The sequence below is a fragment of the Labrus mixtus genome, chromosome 11, assembly GCF_963584025.1.
Source record: "Labrus mixtus chromosome 11, fLabMix1.1, whole genome shotgun sequence".
Taxonomy (NCBI): Eukaryota; Metazoa; Chordata; class Actinopteri; order Labriformes; family Labridae; genus Labrus; species Labrus mixtus.
This window is the reverse complement of record NC_083622.1, coordinates 24,308,273-24,326,803: the sequence shown is the minus strand read 5'-3', so window position 1 is coordinate 24,326,803 and position 18,531 is coordinate 24,308,273. Positions and strand designations below refer to the sequence as shown.

The following is an 18,531-nucleotide window of genomic DNA, read 5'->3' as shown; positions in this document are numbered from 1 at the left end:
TTTCTGTCTGAAATGAGAGTTTTTTATATCAAACCCAATGGGCCAAACAATGTATTCTGTATTGCTTTAATTGAATTTGAATTGAATTTTAAATAACTTGTTAGTACCACTGCAGTGCTCAGGAAGTGACCTGGCATCTCGCCTGCTACCAGCCCCAGCTTCCATACTTTGGTCAGCACCGGGAATTGAACCAGACCCCTAAAGCAAATGAGTGAAAAACATAAAAGATAAAATATACTGAAATAAAAGCTCTTTGTTTCATAAAGCATGTCTATCAACTGTTGTAAATGGATGCTGTGTAGAAATATTAAAAGATGCTACTTTAATATTTTGTGCATCTTTTACACCCCATCAAACATTTCCTAATGGTAATCCAGCAGAGGGCTTTCCACTCTTCAAGAAATTAGCTGGTTCATTGAGACTCCAATGAGCCAGCACTGTAAAGTTTAATGGACTCGATAAAGTGGACATGTCAGCATGGTTCCCTCTCACTTAAAACCCCTGGCGAGTTAATATGCACACTGACTGAAATAATGTACACAAGTTCCGACATTAAATGGATGACATTTATACAGCTCTGGTTTGATAGACTGGTGTTTTTTTCCTTCTTCTTTTGCTGAGTGAGGGTAAAAAGTCAAATAACACTATATGTTATTATGTGTGTTTGTGCTTCTAAAAGGACAAGTTAGAGATCATTGTTTATTCGGTAGCATGATAGCTGGTGTTTGCATAAAGACTGGGTAAAAGGAATTAGCTAACAAGTTTGTAGACACATCACAGAATCTGCCTCCCAACAAGCTCCAATGCTCACATGTACTTTTTTACTAGACATTGTTAAATATACTTTTTATCTTGACAGGGGGTTTTTGTGTCAAACTGTTTCTTGGGCATGCACTGTCACCCACTGTGGTCTTACCACTTTAAGTATTTTTTGTACAGTATTAAGAGTGGCATCTCTTTTCTGTTTTCTCACAAATCTCTCTAAATTAATGTCATGTCCACAAGGGGTGCTATTTCACTTACTGTATGTCCTTTTAGTCTAGCAGGCAGAAAAGGCAGGTTTTTGATATCTTTAGCATGGTTAAAGATAATTAAAACTAATCAACTGTATTAGAAACTATAAAGTATTATAGGCAAGGAATTAGACGTCACAGATAGAGGCTACAACAGTTTGTCAGATGACTTAAAGGTTTTCATACAAAACAGTACTGTGCTTTTTGTTGCAGTTTTCAACACGTTAGTGTAAGCATCAGTTTGAGGAATAGGACAGCTTTTCACTACAACCTTCTTCACAAAATGCTTCACAGCAGACAGCAGTATGTGGACCTGTGACCTTTACAACCCGTACTCAGTAAGCAGCTAATAAGGAATGCATTTTCTGGGAGACTTTTTTTCCTCCCATTTGAACATTAAGTGCATTTAAAGTAACAGGTCAGTGACTCAAATGTAAGGAATTAGCAGTGGGAGATGTTGATCAGACAACATGGATTATTTGAAGGCAGCTTGGGCTCTGGTAACAATGGATGCACATTTCTCATTATATTTGACATTTACATATTAAGATACAGTTTTCACAACAGGTAAAATGGTAGAGGGAAACAATTCAGATAGCTACTGTAAGTCGCTGGCTTGAGACAAAAACCTTTAGAGATATTTCTATCTATGGCTGTTATTAATTTAAAGTGATACTCTACTATCGAAATATAAGGTATTGTTCACTGGACAAATTAAGTGAGGGGAAAAATTATTCTACACTGTCCAATCACGGATGTTTGTTCAGGAAAGTCTAAAGTGTTTATGCAAATTCAGATTCATCGCCATATTTTGTTGCAATGAAGCCCTGTGTCACCTTTTTGAAAATGTGTAACAAAAAGAAGAAGCATCTTTTTTTAAAGCTGCTGTCTAGACATCCTCTTACAGGCTTCAAGCACACTGAAACCCAACGTCACACTGCCTTTATCTAAAAAAGCAAGAAGCAGGCCTGAGCTCGTCACGACACAAAAGGTTAGACGTCACTGGCAAATTGCCAGAGAAACAGAGGAAACAAATGCTCCTCTCTGCTTCAATTTCATTTCTGAGAAATGTTGATTGGATGATGAACAACCTGAAATTCTGTTCAATATTGTCTTTTGATGTTTGGTAATATCAATGGCTTACTTAAATCCACCTCTGATATTAAAGCGATCACAACTTTAGAAGAACTGATGTGACATAAATATTCAAAGGAAGAGAAAAGTATAATGTCACACTGTATATAATTATTTGCCGAAACCCTGCAGCACACAGACGTTTACATGCCATGTGTAACAGTACATACATGCTATGATATAAAAGTGTCCATAACAAAATCAAAACTTTCCTTTGCAAAGAGGAATGTAGGCTCAGCATGTATGTCTGAATGTTCTTTAGTATCAAAACAACATCCTGCACAGCTTTATACTTCTTCCATTACTTTAGAAATTTTATCTTTTACTGTTTATTTTATCTAGTTTAAGTCCCCTGACTCCAGGAGTTCTGCTGTTCTATTTTCTTATTCTACTTCTATATTTTATATCACTTTTATGTTCTTTAATTTTTGCACCAATCACCACAAGATAAATTCCTCGTATGTGTAAATGTACTTGGCAACCGGATTGTGATTCTAACTCACCGTCTCTCCCCTTAAAGAGCACACACAGTCAAATACATACTTTACTCTTCCCTGGCTCCATGACAACACACAAGGAAAATGGCTTCTGATCCAATTAGGCCCACAACAGAGTGGAAATAAAACCCCTAATGTCAAAGAAAGAGATCAAATAAAGCATCATAAAACGATTACTTTCACATTACTTAGAGTATCTCATACATAAGCAGTTACTTACTATAACTAAGTGAAGTATTACGTGTTTGTGTCGCAGAGCCAGAGGGAGATAGGCTGGGAGATTAGATTGAAGTTTTCTATCACAAATAGAATCAAAAGAAAAACTGAGGTAATGTCATAAGGGCTTCTTTACTTTAACTTCTTTCAGGGGAAATGGTATTTTAAAGGCACAATTCTTAATGTCAGAAAGTTATTTGTTTTTAATGAGATATACAAAATAATATGAAGTTGTTTGTGTTTTCTATTCAGCTAAATTGTTTTTAGGTGACAGATTTTGACTGTTTTTATTTACTCAGAGGTTTCTGAATTTTAAGAAAAAAAAAATGATAACACAAACCCAGTGATGTATAGTTTGGTTAATGTTATGCAATGTATGAAGACTACGGTTAAAGTCTTGTTACAATGAAAACGTGTGACGTGAAAATCTTTGATTCTAGGCCCCTTAGGGACACATCCTACTTAAATCCACCAGGGATCTTTGAATGCTTTTTATTTGATCTTTCTAGCAGCTCTGGGCAAATGTCAGTCTCTAATGAGAACCAGCAACCCACCACTACATGTGTTAAGGTCGGTAAGCATCCGGTAATGAAATCCATTCCCCTGAACAAAAACAAGCCACTGAGGGTGCCGTTTCCATGGCACACAGACATTCCACGTGAATACACAATGAGAGTAACATAGCACCAGTGACAGGTGCTAGAAGAAAAAGAAAACAATCGTCATCATTCTATAATTGCAGCATGTTTTTGTATACAGGGACAATCAAGTTAAATTAAGCTTTGAAAATGACAGCTTCTTTTTTAAACTGGTGTTTAAATGCCTTTATGCTCTGGCTCCGTCGCTTGGCATTTAGCAGCTATCCTGAAATTAGGGATGTCAAGAGATTATGTTTTTTAATCACAATAAAACACTTAATTTAAATAGTTAACCGTAACTAATCCCATTTCTATTCTCGAGTTTGAAAACCCATCATTTTGCGTTTAAAAATTAAAATTGTTAGCGCAAGAAAGTACAACATTTCAAAATAAAATCCTGAGAGTATTTTACTTGCTGTATGAATTCAACCCCGCTTTTATTTTGAAATAAAGTAAGGCCCTTCTGGTAGAGCGAAAGTTAACTTAACTACGAAAAGGGAACTTTAACTGTCAGAAAATAAATGGTAATAGTGAAAGGAATGGTAGAAAAGGAGAAATCTTGGATGTCATAAGGTGGATTTTACTTTTGACTCGCTAGCTGAGCTGTTCTGGGGTTATTAAAGTGAAATGAGTGATGCAAACATGCAGCGGTGTTGTCTTTTCCGTCACCGTGACAACAGGGAGACACTTGAAAAAAGAAAAAACCTGAATGCATCAGTTTCAAATCTTAATTAATTGTGATTAACTAGTTAATTTTGACAGCACTACTTGAAAAGTATGACTAATTGATCCCATGCCATCATTATAACAGACAACGATAATACAGACTTGGCCTCAAGAAAAAAAAAAAAAAAATAGATGACTACATCACTTTCAAGTACAAGTACACAAAAATACCGTTACTGAGACATAGGGCAGCCAGGATTTGGCCAGGACTGTGTTTACTAGTGGGCATTTCACTCTTGGCAATGTCACATCCAGCCCTGCATGCCATCTTGACTGCAGATTGAGCAACAATCTGTCTACTCACAACCATATCTTTTTAACTTACACACACACACAGACTGTATAAAATATTAGGAATGCCTTAGTTACATGTCTGTCACAGTCACCTTGCAGTAGTTAAAGGAGAAAATCACAATCCTGAGGCAGCATCACATCCTTTTTTTTAGCTCAAATAAAATAGTTTCAGAGTTTGTCCTCCAGTCTTTAGTGCATGCATACAAAAACATGCAATTTGATAAGATTAAACATACATTATATGTTTAATCAATTATCATATCATTCAAGTAAAAATAAATTAATATTTCTGTTATATTAACTGTTTAGGCCTAACTAAAATAATGCTTGTCAATCATCTTACACACTTGAATCTATCTATCTCTAAAAAGGACCCTCCTTGTTGGCAGATTTCCAACGTAATTGTGCTGACAAGCTCACTGACCTGATGCCCGAGAGGAGCTGGCAGATAGTAACTGTGTAGCATAAAGCCCTCAGGCTTACCAGATGCCATTCTACAGCTACACGAGAGAAAAGCCACTGAGTCCAGATTACAGGCCATCAACGAAGAGCTCACAAAGAAGGAAGAAATTGTTTTCTCTGTTTAAGAGTCAGGAGTATAGAGAGACATGAGTATACAGACACACACTTCATAAATGTGAACTTGGAGAGTGACTTAGTAGCACTGGTATTTTAAGACAAACTATTAAAAAACTAACAGCTTAAGACAGTGGTTAACTTTTTACCTCATCCAAACAGAATAGGCTAACACACTAATTCTTTCCAAAAGACCTACCCGTATTTATAATTATCCAGTCAGTAAGTTATCATGATTTAATTTCATATGTGCAGATCTAATTTTGTTAACCTCAGAACAGACATAGCCTTGCATTCTTGATTAGAAGTACCAATATTAAGAGTGGTGAGCGACAGCGGTGTGAAAATGGTCTTGTGTCATAACAACGAACTACCACTGCCTGCTGGCATGTAGAGTTATTTCCTCTCACGCATGCAGAACGTACGTGGTGGTTTGCGGTGTGTTCAAGTGCAACTTTTTGGCCAAGACAAAGGCGAGGTGAGGCGACGCCACAGTCAGCCTTCATTACCACTAGTTCTTTGCCGTCTGTTTGGTGTGTCAGGGCCTTTAAAACCAAACCTAGGAGGGCCAGGACCCCAGATTGGGAACCCAAAATCGTCTGAGATGTTTTCCTTTTATTTGATGTTAAGAATGTTCCTTTATTCTTTAAAAGAGATAGGTTGTTATTATGCCTGGTGTGAGATGCATAAAACAGGGTAGCAATCGTGAGGAGAGGCTTTCAAAAAGCCTTAATGACATTAATGATTTTCATTTATGAAGTTACAGAGATAAATATAGTCAAACAATAACTTCTTACAAGCTCTAAAAGGTTTAATTAAATCCTCTTTTAGAATCAGTCGTAGGTGTTTTGGAACTCACTGACATTTGGAATGAGACCTGAATAAGCTCAAATTAATTAAAGTCTTCCTTAACCAGATTATTGGTTATCTGATATTACTTTTCTTCATTTCAAAGCATATGAAAACTGCCTGAACATTTTGTGCCTGAAACAGCATTACTGGTGGAAAGAGGGTGACCTTTTAATAGAGTCGAAGAAAAACACATCAGAATTTCGCTCACTTGCTTTGCATGTACTTTTAGTTTAAAGGTCACATTTGTTTGTTTTGTTTAAAAGACAGAGTGTATGCTTAAAATGGTCAGAAAGGATTACTTTGTGAACAAGATAGAGAGAAAAGAAAAATCATGTTGTTACTCGTGTTTATACTGTACCATTGAAGTATCGATAGAGGTTTTTTTTGTATAGCTTCTAAATGATAAAAAAAGATAACACTACAGAGGGTTCGTTGTTAACTATGTTTAAGCTCCCTGCTGACAGCAACCATGGAATAAGAAACTCATTACGGAGCAAAAAGCAAATGAAAACCGCTAAAAGGGGAGCACAGATAGCCTCACGGTTCTGCTCCTTGTGGCACCATGTCTTTGTTTGTTTAGTTTTGTAGTATATTTTTAACACCCAACAACATGCTCAGCACATCACACACAGATGTGGACACAGATTTCCAGGTAGCCCACTCGTGCAGTGTGTCACTTATCAGTAAAGCGTGTCTGTAGGACAGTGGCCTCCACATCCCAGTTCTGAACGAAATGATAAGTGACAGTAACAAATGACTCAGTGGACTGACCACCAGCCTGTACTAACAGCTTCTTTGCAGCTCGGCTCATTTCTGCTGTGCTTTCCTCACACATCTTTTCCATTCTTGATGCTGTTGTTCTCTGTGACAGTGGCATGTTAGTATACTCCAGCTCGACAAACGCCATCAGCTCCTGGAAGCCTTCTCCTTCAAAAAAAACTTAATGGAAGCATATCAGTCACCATTTTGGTTTTATCAGCAGGTTATTCTTCACAACAACGTGTGCTAACACAGCTAGCAAGTTATGTGATGCGAGACTGCCTGTTGTCTGTCTCCTTTTGTTTCTCCTTGGGCTTTAAGCTCATGTGGTTAAGCATCCAGCTAGTATTTGTATTGAAGCAAGTAATGTCTACTCATGACAAAGACAGAAACACCATATACCTTCAATGTTATTAATTGTTGACTTCTGTTTTTGTCATGGGCTCTCGCCGAGTAAAGTGTTGTGTCCATTGAGAGTTAGCGTAGCTGCAGTTGTTGTTGCTGTAATCCGACTTGTTGTTCACATGCGAGTATGCTGAACAAAGCTGAAGATGCAGTTGGAGAGATTATACCTCTCTGTCTACTGTTCATTATTATCTTACGAGCTATATTCAGTTAGGTGAACCCAGAAATCTCGATGGTACATGTGCTGCTAACATAACGTGTTCATATCAAAACATTACTTGAGTAATATTGTCAACGAGTGCTCGAGTCCATCCCTAAACACTCCGTTGTGTTGTTTATTGAATGTCCCACCCTGCATTAACCCACCACCTATGTTAGATCAGCTTACCTGCCACACTACTGGCTCCATGTGATCAGCTGTGGTGGACAGGCAGACGCTCAACACGATGGTGTGAGAGGCTGAGGTCAGGACGCTGGCGATGATGGCGTCCCGCATGCAGAACGGCAGCATGGTGTAAACCACAAACACAATGAACAGGAAGAATGACACCTGTGGAGAGAGAGAGACACACACTTATTACACACCTGCAAAGGGGAAGTGGTAAAGAGAGAAGGAGCAAGAGTGAGAGGGAAAGAAAAACACAGACAGAAATAATCCGTGTTGACAGTCCTGTGGGGAGACAAAGAGCATGACCGAGTCTGAACACCAGCAGCAATGCTAAAGTGAAGTTTATTTCTGTACAGCTAGGTCAGTGGCATGGAAAAGTAAATAATATAAAAATCAAGACTGCTGGCACATGTTAAGTCTCAAGCTTGAGAATATATCAGGGAAGGTAAAAAGGAAGAATAAATAAGAATTCCTCTCTTGGCAATTGAGCACATTTCTCTGTTATGCAGTAAAGAGTGAAACCACTATAATGATCTTAGCATCTTTGGCTTACGTAAGCTACCTTGATTGCAGCAAGCGGGAAAGCTGACAATCAGCCCTCACACTTGACACCTGTAATGTAGCATGTAGAGTGCTTCCCTTTTTACGCACGCACACACACTTCCTTAATACTCCATGTGCCGTGTGGTTAAAACAGCTTGTATGCTGTCCTGCATGGATAGAAAGAAGCCAGTGTTCTCACACGCTGCAGCCAGGTGCTGGTTAACCTTTCTTGGGTTATTTGCAGTACCAGTGAGAAAGCAGTGTGAGGATGTAGCAGGACGTGGAAAGAGGAAAGGAGCTCAAAAGAGAGGGAGCAAGTGAAAATGAGAAACACAGTGCCTTCTCTGTGTGAGCTTTGGTGACGAACATACTTTTCTAAAGCTTCTTTCTAAATGGCCCGCTATAGAAGTGAATGTTAATAGTAGCAAATATCAATGGATGGTCTGTGAGGAAAACGCTTCATTCAGGTTAAAGGGGGGGAAAAAATGCTCAAATGGGTTATAGGACTTTGAATTTGCAGACCCTGCTTCTTCAGTTTGAAAAACAGTATAGTTGGTCTTGTATATCTGTTCTATGATTTGAATTCCCTTTCGGGATCAATAAAGTATCTATCTATATCTCATTTCTGCACAACTGTTTAATAATGGTGGACATTTCAAGTACAGGGCAAGAAAAATGTCCCCTTGGATTTCAAAGGACTGCACTTAAAAACAATGTTTTAAAGCATTTACTGTAAGTACGGACAATAACCGTAGATTAAGTAATACTAGAATTCTCTACTGGATAATATGGCTCATCATGCATTCATATAACATTTAAGACCTCATGAATCCAATGTTTTGTTCATGCTGCATTTCATCCATCACACTGTGGCTGACTGTCACTCACTGGCCTACAGTATAAAGTATGATCTTTTTTATGAAAGGGAAACACCCCTCAATGTATTGGCAACTTCACCCTGACAGTATTTCTCAGCATGACTTCCACTGGAGAACAGCTGCAGTCCTCTGATATTTACAGCACAGTGGGGATGACAACAGAACACGGACAAAAAGAATCTCATCTCCTCATAGCTTTAGTTGTAATCACCAAAGAGCTTTAAAAACCTAAGCCAACATTTTTAAGATTAAGTCAAACGTTACAAATGTAGTTCCATGAAATGGAGAAGATTGTATCGACCATGTCTTTAAAATGACATCACATGTATTGTTTACCGATCACTTGGTATTAATGGCACTAGCAGGCTCTGGCTGTCGTGGAGAGGGTGAATATTTGATGACATTATCTTATTTGTGACCATTTCAGTAATACACACTTCAATGAAGTTGATTGATTGAAAAACAAAACATTAACATGTACAGTTTACATGATGCCTAATAATTTTATTCTATTTATTCTACCATTCCTTTCTTCATGTTGCTGCTGCCTTGTTGCCTACTCTTGCTCAGCATCAACTTTTATGAGAAAGTTTTTATTTTCATATACATTTTATTTCCTACATTAAAAAAATTGTGACACATTCACATGCTGAGTTAAGGAGTTATTGTAGTGATAGCTGCTGGTGTTTGTACAAACCCTTTTAACAGAGCAGGAAAAAAAGATGCTTCACAGTAATTGATTAGTAATACTTTTTTTAAATTGATGCTAAATATTGTATTCTTCTCTTTGAAAGAAGAGACAAACAGCTCATCCAAATGTGATTTCTTCACTATTTGTTGACTATTTGAGAACTACCATATAAAGGTTACAAAAAATACTGGTGTACATACAGTAATGGCTACAGCTTGGGATATAAATATACAGCATAACACATACATGCATGACTCATGTCTATGTACAGTAGGTACACCATGTCTTTTTTTAAACAGACCACATAAACATACCTACTGAGGTGAATTAAGTCCTTGTAGTCAGGAGTGAAAATGAAACATCTTTTCGCTCAGTGAGTCACAGGAAGCAATACATTATGAGTCACAGCTTCGTCCATGTACAGCTGCAGAGACTGACAGGTAGTCAAAGAAGGGCCCTTTTTCAAACCAAAGCCTACACCCTCCCCCTCCGTGACGAAGTGCACTCCGTTAGAAGTCACACTCGCAGCTGAATGAAGTCCCCTTCATCAAGGTATAGGGTAGAAATACAACGGCAGGCTTTGGGAAAAACTCCCCTCTCTCGGGTGGAAACAGGAACTGTGTGTTACCATGGTTACTCAGCGGTATCTTGCGGGAACTGCTTTTTTTTGTAGCTAATGCATTCTGTAAAAATATTTATGTAGCCTAGATTATTCTTATTTAGTAAGTTATATTAGTGTAGACTTATAACAAAACTATTAGATTGAGCCTACATTGTTTATTGTAATTTCATAGAACAGGGTGTGCTAAATTAATGCAAAGACAAGGATAATATTGTTGAACATCAGAGCAGCAAAAAGTGTATTTTTTGTTGTTGAATTGAGATTTCACAAAGACATCAGAAGTAGAAAAATAAGAAATAAATATTAACAGTGAAATGTTGTCTGCAACATGATTTAATATTATTTTGTTTTTGCAACAGTCCCTGTAAATATAAAACACTTAACAATAAATAAACATATATTTGATCCTCAATACACATTTGAAGTTGTTAACATCTGTATGACGATATTAAATGTCTATCTTAGTTGGAGCAATGTTTGAACTCACAGGTTGCTGTCTCCATGACAACCGGACACAATAGGCGTTGCACGTGATCCGAAAGTCGGCATCGGTGCACACTCGCTGGTGGAGCGTTTTATAACCCACTACCACTCCCCGCTAATTGGTTTGGGACGGACTTAATATGGCGGACCCTCCGCAAGGACGCGCAAACAGAGGGGTAGTGGAGAGGGTGTAGTGGCCGGTTTGAAAAAGACCCAAGATGTATCGACACACACTGTAGACTGGAGTCCCAAACTCATACTGAATGCCTTATCAGAGGGATACATATGTTTAATGTTTGTCTGCTTAATGGTATGAGCATGAGTAAAGCAAACAGGGGTTTAAAAAGACAGGCTTACTCATTTTAGCAAAAAGTTTTGTACGAATATAAACAAGTAACCTCAATGGAAACTTAATTCTAGGGACTGACCAAAATGGGATTATTGGGGCAGATACCGATATATTGATATTGGGGAGAGAAAAAAAAAAATCAGACACTTGTCAGATGCTTGTTGTAATCCATATAGCGGACTCTGCTGGTGAAAGAGAACTGCTAGTTTATTTAATACAATGAACCTCAAATTAAATGTTATTTGACTGATTAATAAATCTGTTAATATTGGCGCATATTTGTGACGAATTTAGCAGATACCAATAGTTACTGGATATGCTAATATCGGCTGGCTGATTAATCGGTCAGGTTCTACTACTTAACACATTTAAAAACTAGCAGACAGCTAATATCTAAAGACTTTAATGTATCATGTTCAAGTTATCATTTTTTTCCTGCAAGTGTATAATGATAGATATTATAATATAAGACTCACATACAATGACCCACTCTAAGAGTGTTCTGATTTGTTTCAGAAGCAGTATCTCTGTATCCCATTAACTTGTCCTGCTCAGAAGAAATGTCCAGCTTTGTGCTCAACCTGTAACAGATGATATTAATGTCAGGTCTATGTCTCCTTTTCTCTTAGAACAGTTCTGATGAGGAGGCCTTGAAATACAAAATATATCCCTGAACCATTTTTCTACGTTAAATCTGTCATTTTTCTCCTGGCCACAATTGCTTGGACACTGTGCCACCCATCTCTCTTTTTGGTCATTGCTGTATATGACCACTAAACTACACAGCCGCTCAGCCAAACCTTTACATCGACCGTCTCTCTTTTCACAATCAGTGGAGCTTATCTTTAGAGATCTGCAGTCTGGCATTTCAATTTTCACTTTAACTTAAGCGGTTTACATCACTGTATAAAACCAAAAGCCGCCATTAATAATCCCTTCTGCGTGACAGAAAATATTATTTTGAGTAGGAAAAGGGTTTGTTCAGTTTTAGTTTTTGTGTGTTCATACAAAGCAGGGGTGCAGCAAACGCCCTGCCCTGAGTCAACAAAAATGCGTTGTACCAGCACCTCTTACCTGCTTTCCACCTTCAAAAATATAAAACTTTCTAGTGAGCCAAGATGCAGTTTGGTTCAAATTTAACTTCTACTTAGTTATTTTTTATGGATTGGGATGCATGCCACCAAACTGTAAAGAAGCTAAAGGACAAGTTGGAGGAACAATGTGAAACAACAGGTTTTAGTGGATGCAAGCTTTGAAAGCAAAAGTTTAAAAAAAATGATTCATTAATGTGAACTCTTCCTGTCTGTTTTTTTTTGTGTTGGTCTCTGATGGATTGCAGTTGCATTACTACAACCTAGGAACTGTTTCTAATCTTTGCCTGATCAAGCTTTAATTGGGCTCAGTTTTATTTTATTCTAACAATGTCTCGGCTCAGTAATGCTCGCATCAGGAGTAAGAATACAAATACAAACACAAAGAAGGACCTGGAAAGTTTTTTTGGACTTTCACTGAGAGGGAATGGCAGGAAAAAAAACAAGGAAGTAGGGGCAAATGTCAGCAATGCAATTGCCTTTTTCCACCTTTAGGAGTGGCAAAAAAAGCAGGGTCAAGTATTTATAGTGTGGAGCAAATGCCACAACTTAAAGAAAGTGTGGAGAGGTGTGTCATGTCACTGATAGAGGTGAGAGAACTAAACAAGGGTGACAATGGAAAGGAGGCCTGAGGGCTGTGAGACGGGTAGCAGACACAATAGTGGGTGCAGTTTTGCTGATTCTGGGTCATATTGGGCATATTGTAGTGTTTTTTGCAGTGTGGCATGTGAATAAAAGAAGTGGCAGTTTTCTTCAGTCAGCTCCATGTTTTTACCTCTGTAAATCACCCCCTGGGTCTGAAATGCTCTATAAAACTATGCATCTAAATTGTTAATATATTTCTGTGTGTGCGAATCTGAATAGCAGCGGTGTGCAACAGATTGAAATTCATATAACATTTAAGGCCTATAAATGAAATACTCTGCTTTTGTATCTTATGTAGAGGAATCTTTCATTCATTCAGCCTGTTTCCTAACCAATAGGAATTGTAATTTTACAACGATACGATTAGCATAATTTTCCATGGTTTCAAGGACGATTTTTTGCCTTCTCTAGAACGATAAGATTCAATGACTTCAAATCCTTTTAGTAACTTCTTTTGGCCGGAAATTCAACCAGTGTGATAAACTATAAATATAAAAGAGTAAACACGTTGCTCTCAGAAAAATACATTCACCTCGCACCTATTGATGAAGTTGGATCGTAGGAATATAAATCGATGTAGTAGATGAATCGTTACACCCCTACTAACCAGCTATGAACTCTTTACAGGAGCTTTAATGACCCTCAAACCATGCTGTCACAGCAGGAAGACTGATCATTTATATATAGTGTTTTCATGTGTTACTGTTGCCACCAGGCCAGTGTCAAACGAAACATGTTAAAGCTCACAAACCGAAATGCCTACATCAAGAGTTAACATACAAAACAATGTTTTTTTTCAAGAATACTATTAACACACAACAAGAAAAGATCAGCAAAGAGATGAGACTTTCTGCATTGCCCATAAGGGGGGCAAATATCAAAATAAAAGTCCCCCTCAGTGGCTTAAAGAGAAGGTTTTTTTTAATCCACTGTGTCAGAGGAAGCAGTATGATGTATTAACTTACTTCTTCATGCAAGAGGGAGTCACTCATTACTGACAAGTATCATCTAGCACAGCAGTATAGTTCAATTACAGTTCAGAGAGCATATTTCCCCCAAAATGTTCAGAAATTCGATGCTGCTGCTAAATGACGAAAGTGTACCGAGGATAATTGAGAGGCTGCAGGGGGAAAGACACCAGCTGAGATCTCCTGCACAATGATAGCTGATGTAGTAATAAAACAGCAAGGAGCTTTCTTTAGTGTGGTTAAGGCGAGCACATAAGGACCCTCCTCTCTGACAATTAAATGGAAGAGGCTTTTTGTGGTCCATCATGGTACAGTAAACTCTGTTCATCCCCATGAATCAATGCCTTGATAATGACACTAAGGAGGGTTCATAAAGCAAATTAGAGTGATGGAGTGTCAGATTACATCAGGCTTTTAGTCTACAGTCTGTGGCAGGGATTAGTTTACTGGCTAGCTTTACAAAGTGATGTGTGTGTTTCAATGTATGTGTCTGCTATATAGCTCTCGAAAAGAAAGACATGCTTCTTTTCTCTTCTAGTTACTGTATACTCAGGCTAAAATAAACAGATTTGTTGATCGCTAGTGATGCAGCATTAAATGAATTAGACGAGAAACATTCGGGCAAAGGTCTTGGGTTTGTGATAACTATAATTTGTCTGGGCTATGGACTGTACAAAGATGGACAACATTACAACTTCCAGAAAGTGAAGCCAAAACATTTGGAGTTCCCCCCTCTGACTGACTCCTCAATTTTAACTAATGGAACAGGGGTCAAACAATGAGCTGAAAGTAAAATCTTTAAAATGTAATAATAAATATAATGTAATAAATTAAAATGTAAAATTTTATCCAATACAGTTTCTGTCATTACAGTTAATTATTATAGCGCTGAGGTATGTCCAAGTTAAAATTCATCTAAGAATTTGAGTTCTAATTAGTTATTTTACGCTATAAAAAAGTGTAAATGTCATGATTGACAGCTCTGTTAACAAAAGCACAAAAAAAGAGAAGAAAATGGCTTGAATGGTTCTCCCTTTATGTCTCCGCTCCTTTTTTTATACCCTCTATTTGCCGTTCTTTTCTATCACTAGTTCTTGCCCTATTTTTGCAATCCGCCCTCCTTTTTTACTGCTCTAACCCGGCAGGCCTCTTCCTTCATCCCGACGCCCATTTTTCCCCATCTCTTCTGTCCTAAAGGCTATTATGGCTGGCCGTATACTCAAAAAGGATCGTCTGAATGCATCTGTGCATGGTGTGTGACTGAGGAACAGTGAGAGATCGAGAGAGACAGAAGGAGGAGGAGGAGATGAGGAGGGGTCCAGACATCCTTCAGTGAGGAGCAGAGGCTGGACCACACAGATAAGCCAATCTCCACACTGTCAGCTAACAACACAGGGACTTTGTGGGGGGGGGGGCGAGTAGGCATCCAATTGATTGCAGGTTTTAAAATAGAAGGTATACTGTATACAAAGTAACTCTTGGAGAGTAGAGATGCTATAAAAAATACAGCTGAGGAACATTTGAGCATCAGCGGTATCTCATTCACCTGATTGAGAGACTGTACTGACAGCGCAGCTTCTATCAACATCTGCTGTTCTCTTATCTCGCTGTGAGGATGTCCAATATTAATACTTGTGATTATATTAGTTGTAATACACCTTTACAGCAGTAATGCTGACTTTTTTGCAGTGGATATTTTGCATTATTTAAGATGTTTAGCAACAAAAGAAAACCAAAGCAAAGGGAGATGGTGCGTGCACTATTAAGGTTTTTGGATGAACCCAGTATGAAAAGAAATTAATCTGGTTTGGACGCATTGACATTTTTAAAGGGGCTATATGTAGCTATATGTATAAATCGTTTTTTATTGCCCATTAATAAGCGATAGGTTAACTGATGTGAAGAAGTAGATGTTCACTGTCTATCTGTGTTGCCTGTATAAATTTTTTCCCCAGGTCGTATTTTACGCGAACGCTCCAGGAAGTGACATTTTAAGCACGTTCTCAACGTCCTCCTCACTCCGCTCCGCTTACAGAGATCAACAGTACAAACTCATCACACACTCCTGGTCTTCACCTCCACAGCCAGAGGCCGTCTTCCACACTCTTCTATCCGCTCTAGGAGCTCTCAAAGGTAGACAAACTCATCACACACTCCTGCTCTCAGCCAGTGCCTGCCGAGATTGTCATTTGTAGGATGGAGAATGAATACAGACACACAGACTCCTTCACAGACTGTCAAATGTGTATGACCACTTACCTCCTCTGTAAACATTATGCCGGTAAATATCCAGTGTTTCACGGCCGATGATGATGCTCGTTTGTGTACATACGAGTACGTATGACGAGCACGCGAGGGAGAGCGAGCAACAGGTTACTGGTGCAGTATCGCTACAAACACAGTATTTTTGAAAGTTACATATAGCCCCTTTATACAATTCTTGTAATACATGGCAATGCAAAACTATGAATTGAATCTGCCACTGCTTTGTCACATTTCTCCCATATTGGTTACATGTGTGGGATGGTGTTATTAAGTTTTAAACACCTTTTTTTAAATTATGGGGTATTAATTATATACACTTTATAGTAATCAGCATGCCCTTTTTTCACAAAGCAGACCTGGGTATCAGTAAGGAACCTTAAAGTGTAACGCTGGGGACTGCAGTGTACTACACAATGTTTTTGTGTGTTAAAAATACCTGCTTGTCTGAGCTGAAAGTGATGCAAAGAGAGCAGTATGATTGAAGCCACACAGAGATGCTGCGGGCTGAATTAAAAAGAGTTAAATGAGCCAAACTCACTAAAACATGACGCCAGGGGAAGCATCCAAAAATGCTGAAGTGAGTTCATTTGTACGAGTGAGCACATCATACACATCACATAATTTCATAAATCGCAATTAAGATGTTTTGCTGCTTTAGTGTTTATCAAACAAATCTATAATGCTTCAAATACGTTCTGTTCAAATGATATTCGACTGAACCACAAACACACCACTGCCTATCAGCATTGCAGTAAGAATAAAGGAATGCTCAGAGAGAGTGATGATCAGAAAAATCATCATTTATGTTTTTAATGCTTTGTCTCCCGGTCTTCTTTTGTCTTTTTACCCTTCCAGACCACTTTGTCTTCAATCAAGATACTCCCACATTGTTAAATTAAGATCTTTATTTAAAGCACATTACCGGTATCTTAGCAACTTAGCTACAATTCTGAAGACATGACCTTCTTTTTTTAATTCAATGCCAAATATGGTTGTGCAAACTCTAAGGCATCAACATCTTCATCCATTATCCAGTATCAACAACAACTTAATTATGAATGGCATGAGGTAAAAAGCGTCATCCTTAATGAGCTTAGGGCTACATGACAGGTGAGGTGGTGGGAGTGCATGAAACCCATCTTCTAATCTCTGCTTCCTTTCCTTACTGCTCATGTTTACCTCCTCGCTACAGCACATAGAGCATTTAATTAATCTGACTTTTACTTTCGCCTCCCTTCACTTCTTCTCTGGAGCACACATCCACTTAAAGCATTCGAAGACACACCAGGCTGACCACACATTCAAAGACTTGGTCATTTATAATTGGACGATAAGCAAATGTAGTAAAAGAGCAACCGTAAGGAGGGAGGTGTCTTCTGATTTTTACGTTAAGTTGAAGCAAAGAAATTATTTGTGTATAAAATATTATTTTCCTGCATCCCTCCTTCACCAACACATTCTCAACATTGCACTTTATAAATGATTGTTCATCCATGATGAGGTCTTTCCTGATTCATTTCTCTCATCTTATGTGACATTTTTCTGTCCGGTTTCAAAAAATATAAATAATTGCAGATTCAAGAAAATATTGTTCTGAATGGCAATTCACAAGTATAAATTATTATTTAAATGTGATTGTTTAAAGCTTATTCAATATATTGTTTTTAGAATGAGTTTGTCAACTTCAGAAGTACAGAATCCTGTTTAGATTGAGTTTATAAATAAGGGGACTGATTATCATAGGCATCTTACCTGCCAAGCAAGAACGCTGGATATTAGAGTCATTGAATAAAAGACATATTGACAAAGTCACTTTGAACTAAAGTGTAGTCATAGATTTTAATTTTGTCTTGATCCTGCCCTCTAAGTCATTTTAGAATGGTGACTTGTGTGTCTCAAAGGAGGTCTAAAGTCCATAAAAGAATACTAATACTATTTTCTAATTAAGCTCAGGGTATTAGAGAGCACACACTGCATGTATAATTCAAAGCCCTGAGATCAATGACTGACTGAAGAGATGTAACTAACGATCATTTCATTGATGCCTTGAGTAGGTCTTTGTTCTCCCCTGTTGTTCATTTACCAAAAAAGTATAATAAGTATATTCTTAAGTTAGGTAGCATAATGACAGTGACATTTTGTCTATGATATGATAGAAAGCTACTAAAAACACAGAGTGCAGGGGAAAAGCAACAACAATAAAGCCTCCTGTGATGAGTATTAATTAACATGGCTAAGATGCAGCAGTAATGGCATAATGGTCTGACATTTTTAGTGAGCAGAAGAAAAGAATGAATGGACCGGCATATGAAAGAGTGCATTTTTAGCTGCTTCTTTGTGATCTACGAGGCAACACTAAGCATTGGTTTTGCCAAAACTGTTCCAGGAGACGAAGACCTAATGTGCTGTGCTGTTTTTGATGAACCATGTTGCATGGCTCTAACAAAGAAGATGCTGCCGTTTGTTCAGGCCTCATGAGACCATTCAGGCTTATGGAG

General features: G+C 38.0%; 1 protein-coding gene across 1 annotated transcript in view; it reads right to left on the bottom strand.

The window, feature by feature from the left end:
• Nucleotides 1–18,531, bottom strand: part of adcy2a (adenylate cyclase 2a) — a 57,545-nt gene that overhangs the window by 29,817 nt on the left and 9,197 nt on the right. Inside the window, exon 3 of the mRNA XM_061051001.1 lies at nucleotides 7,499–7,660. Coding sequence (XP_060906984.1) covers nucleotides 7,499–7,660 — 162 coding nt within the window. The remainder of the gene's footprint in view (nucleotides 1–7,498; nucleotides 7,661–18,531) is intronic.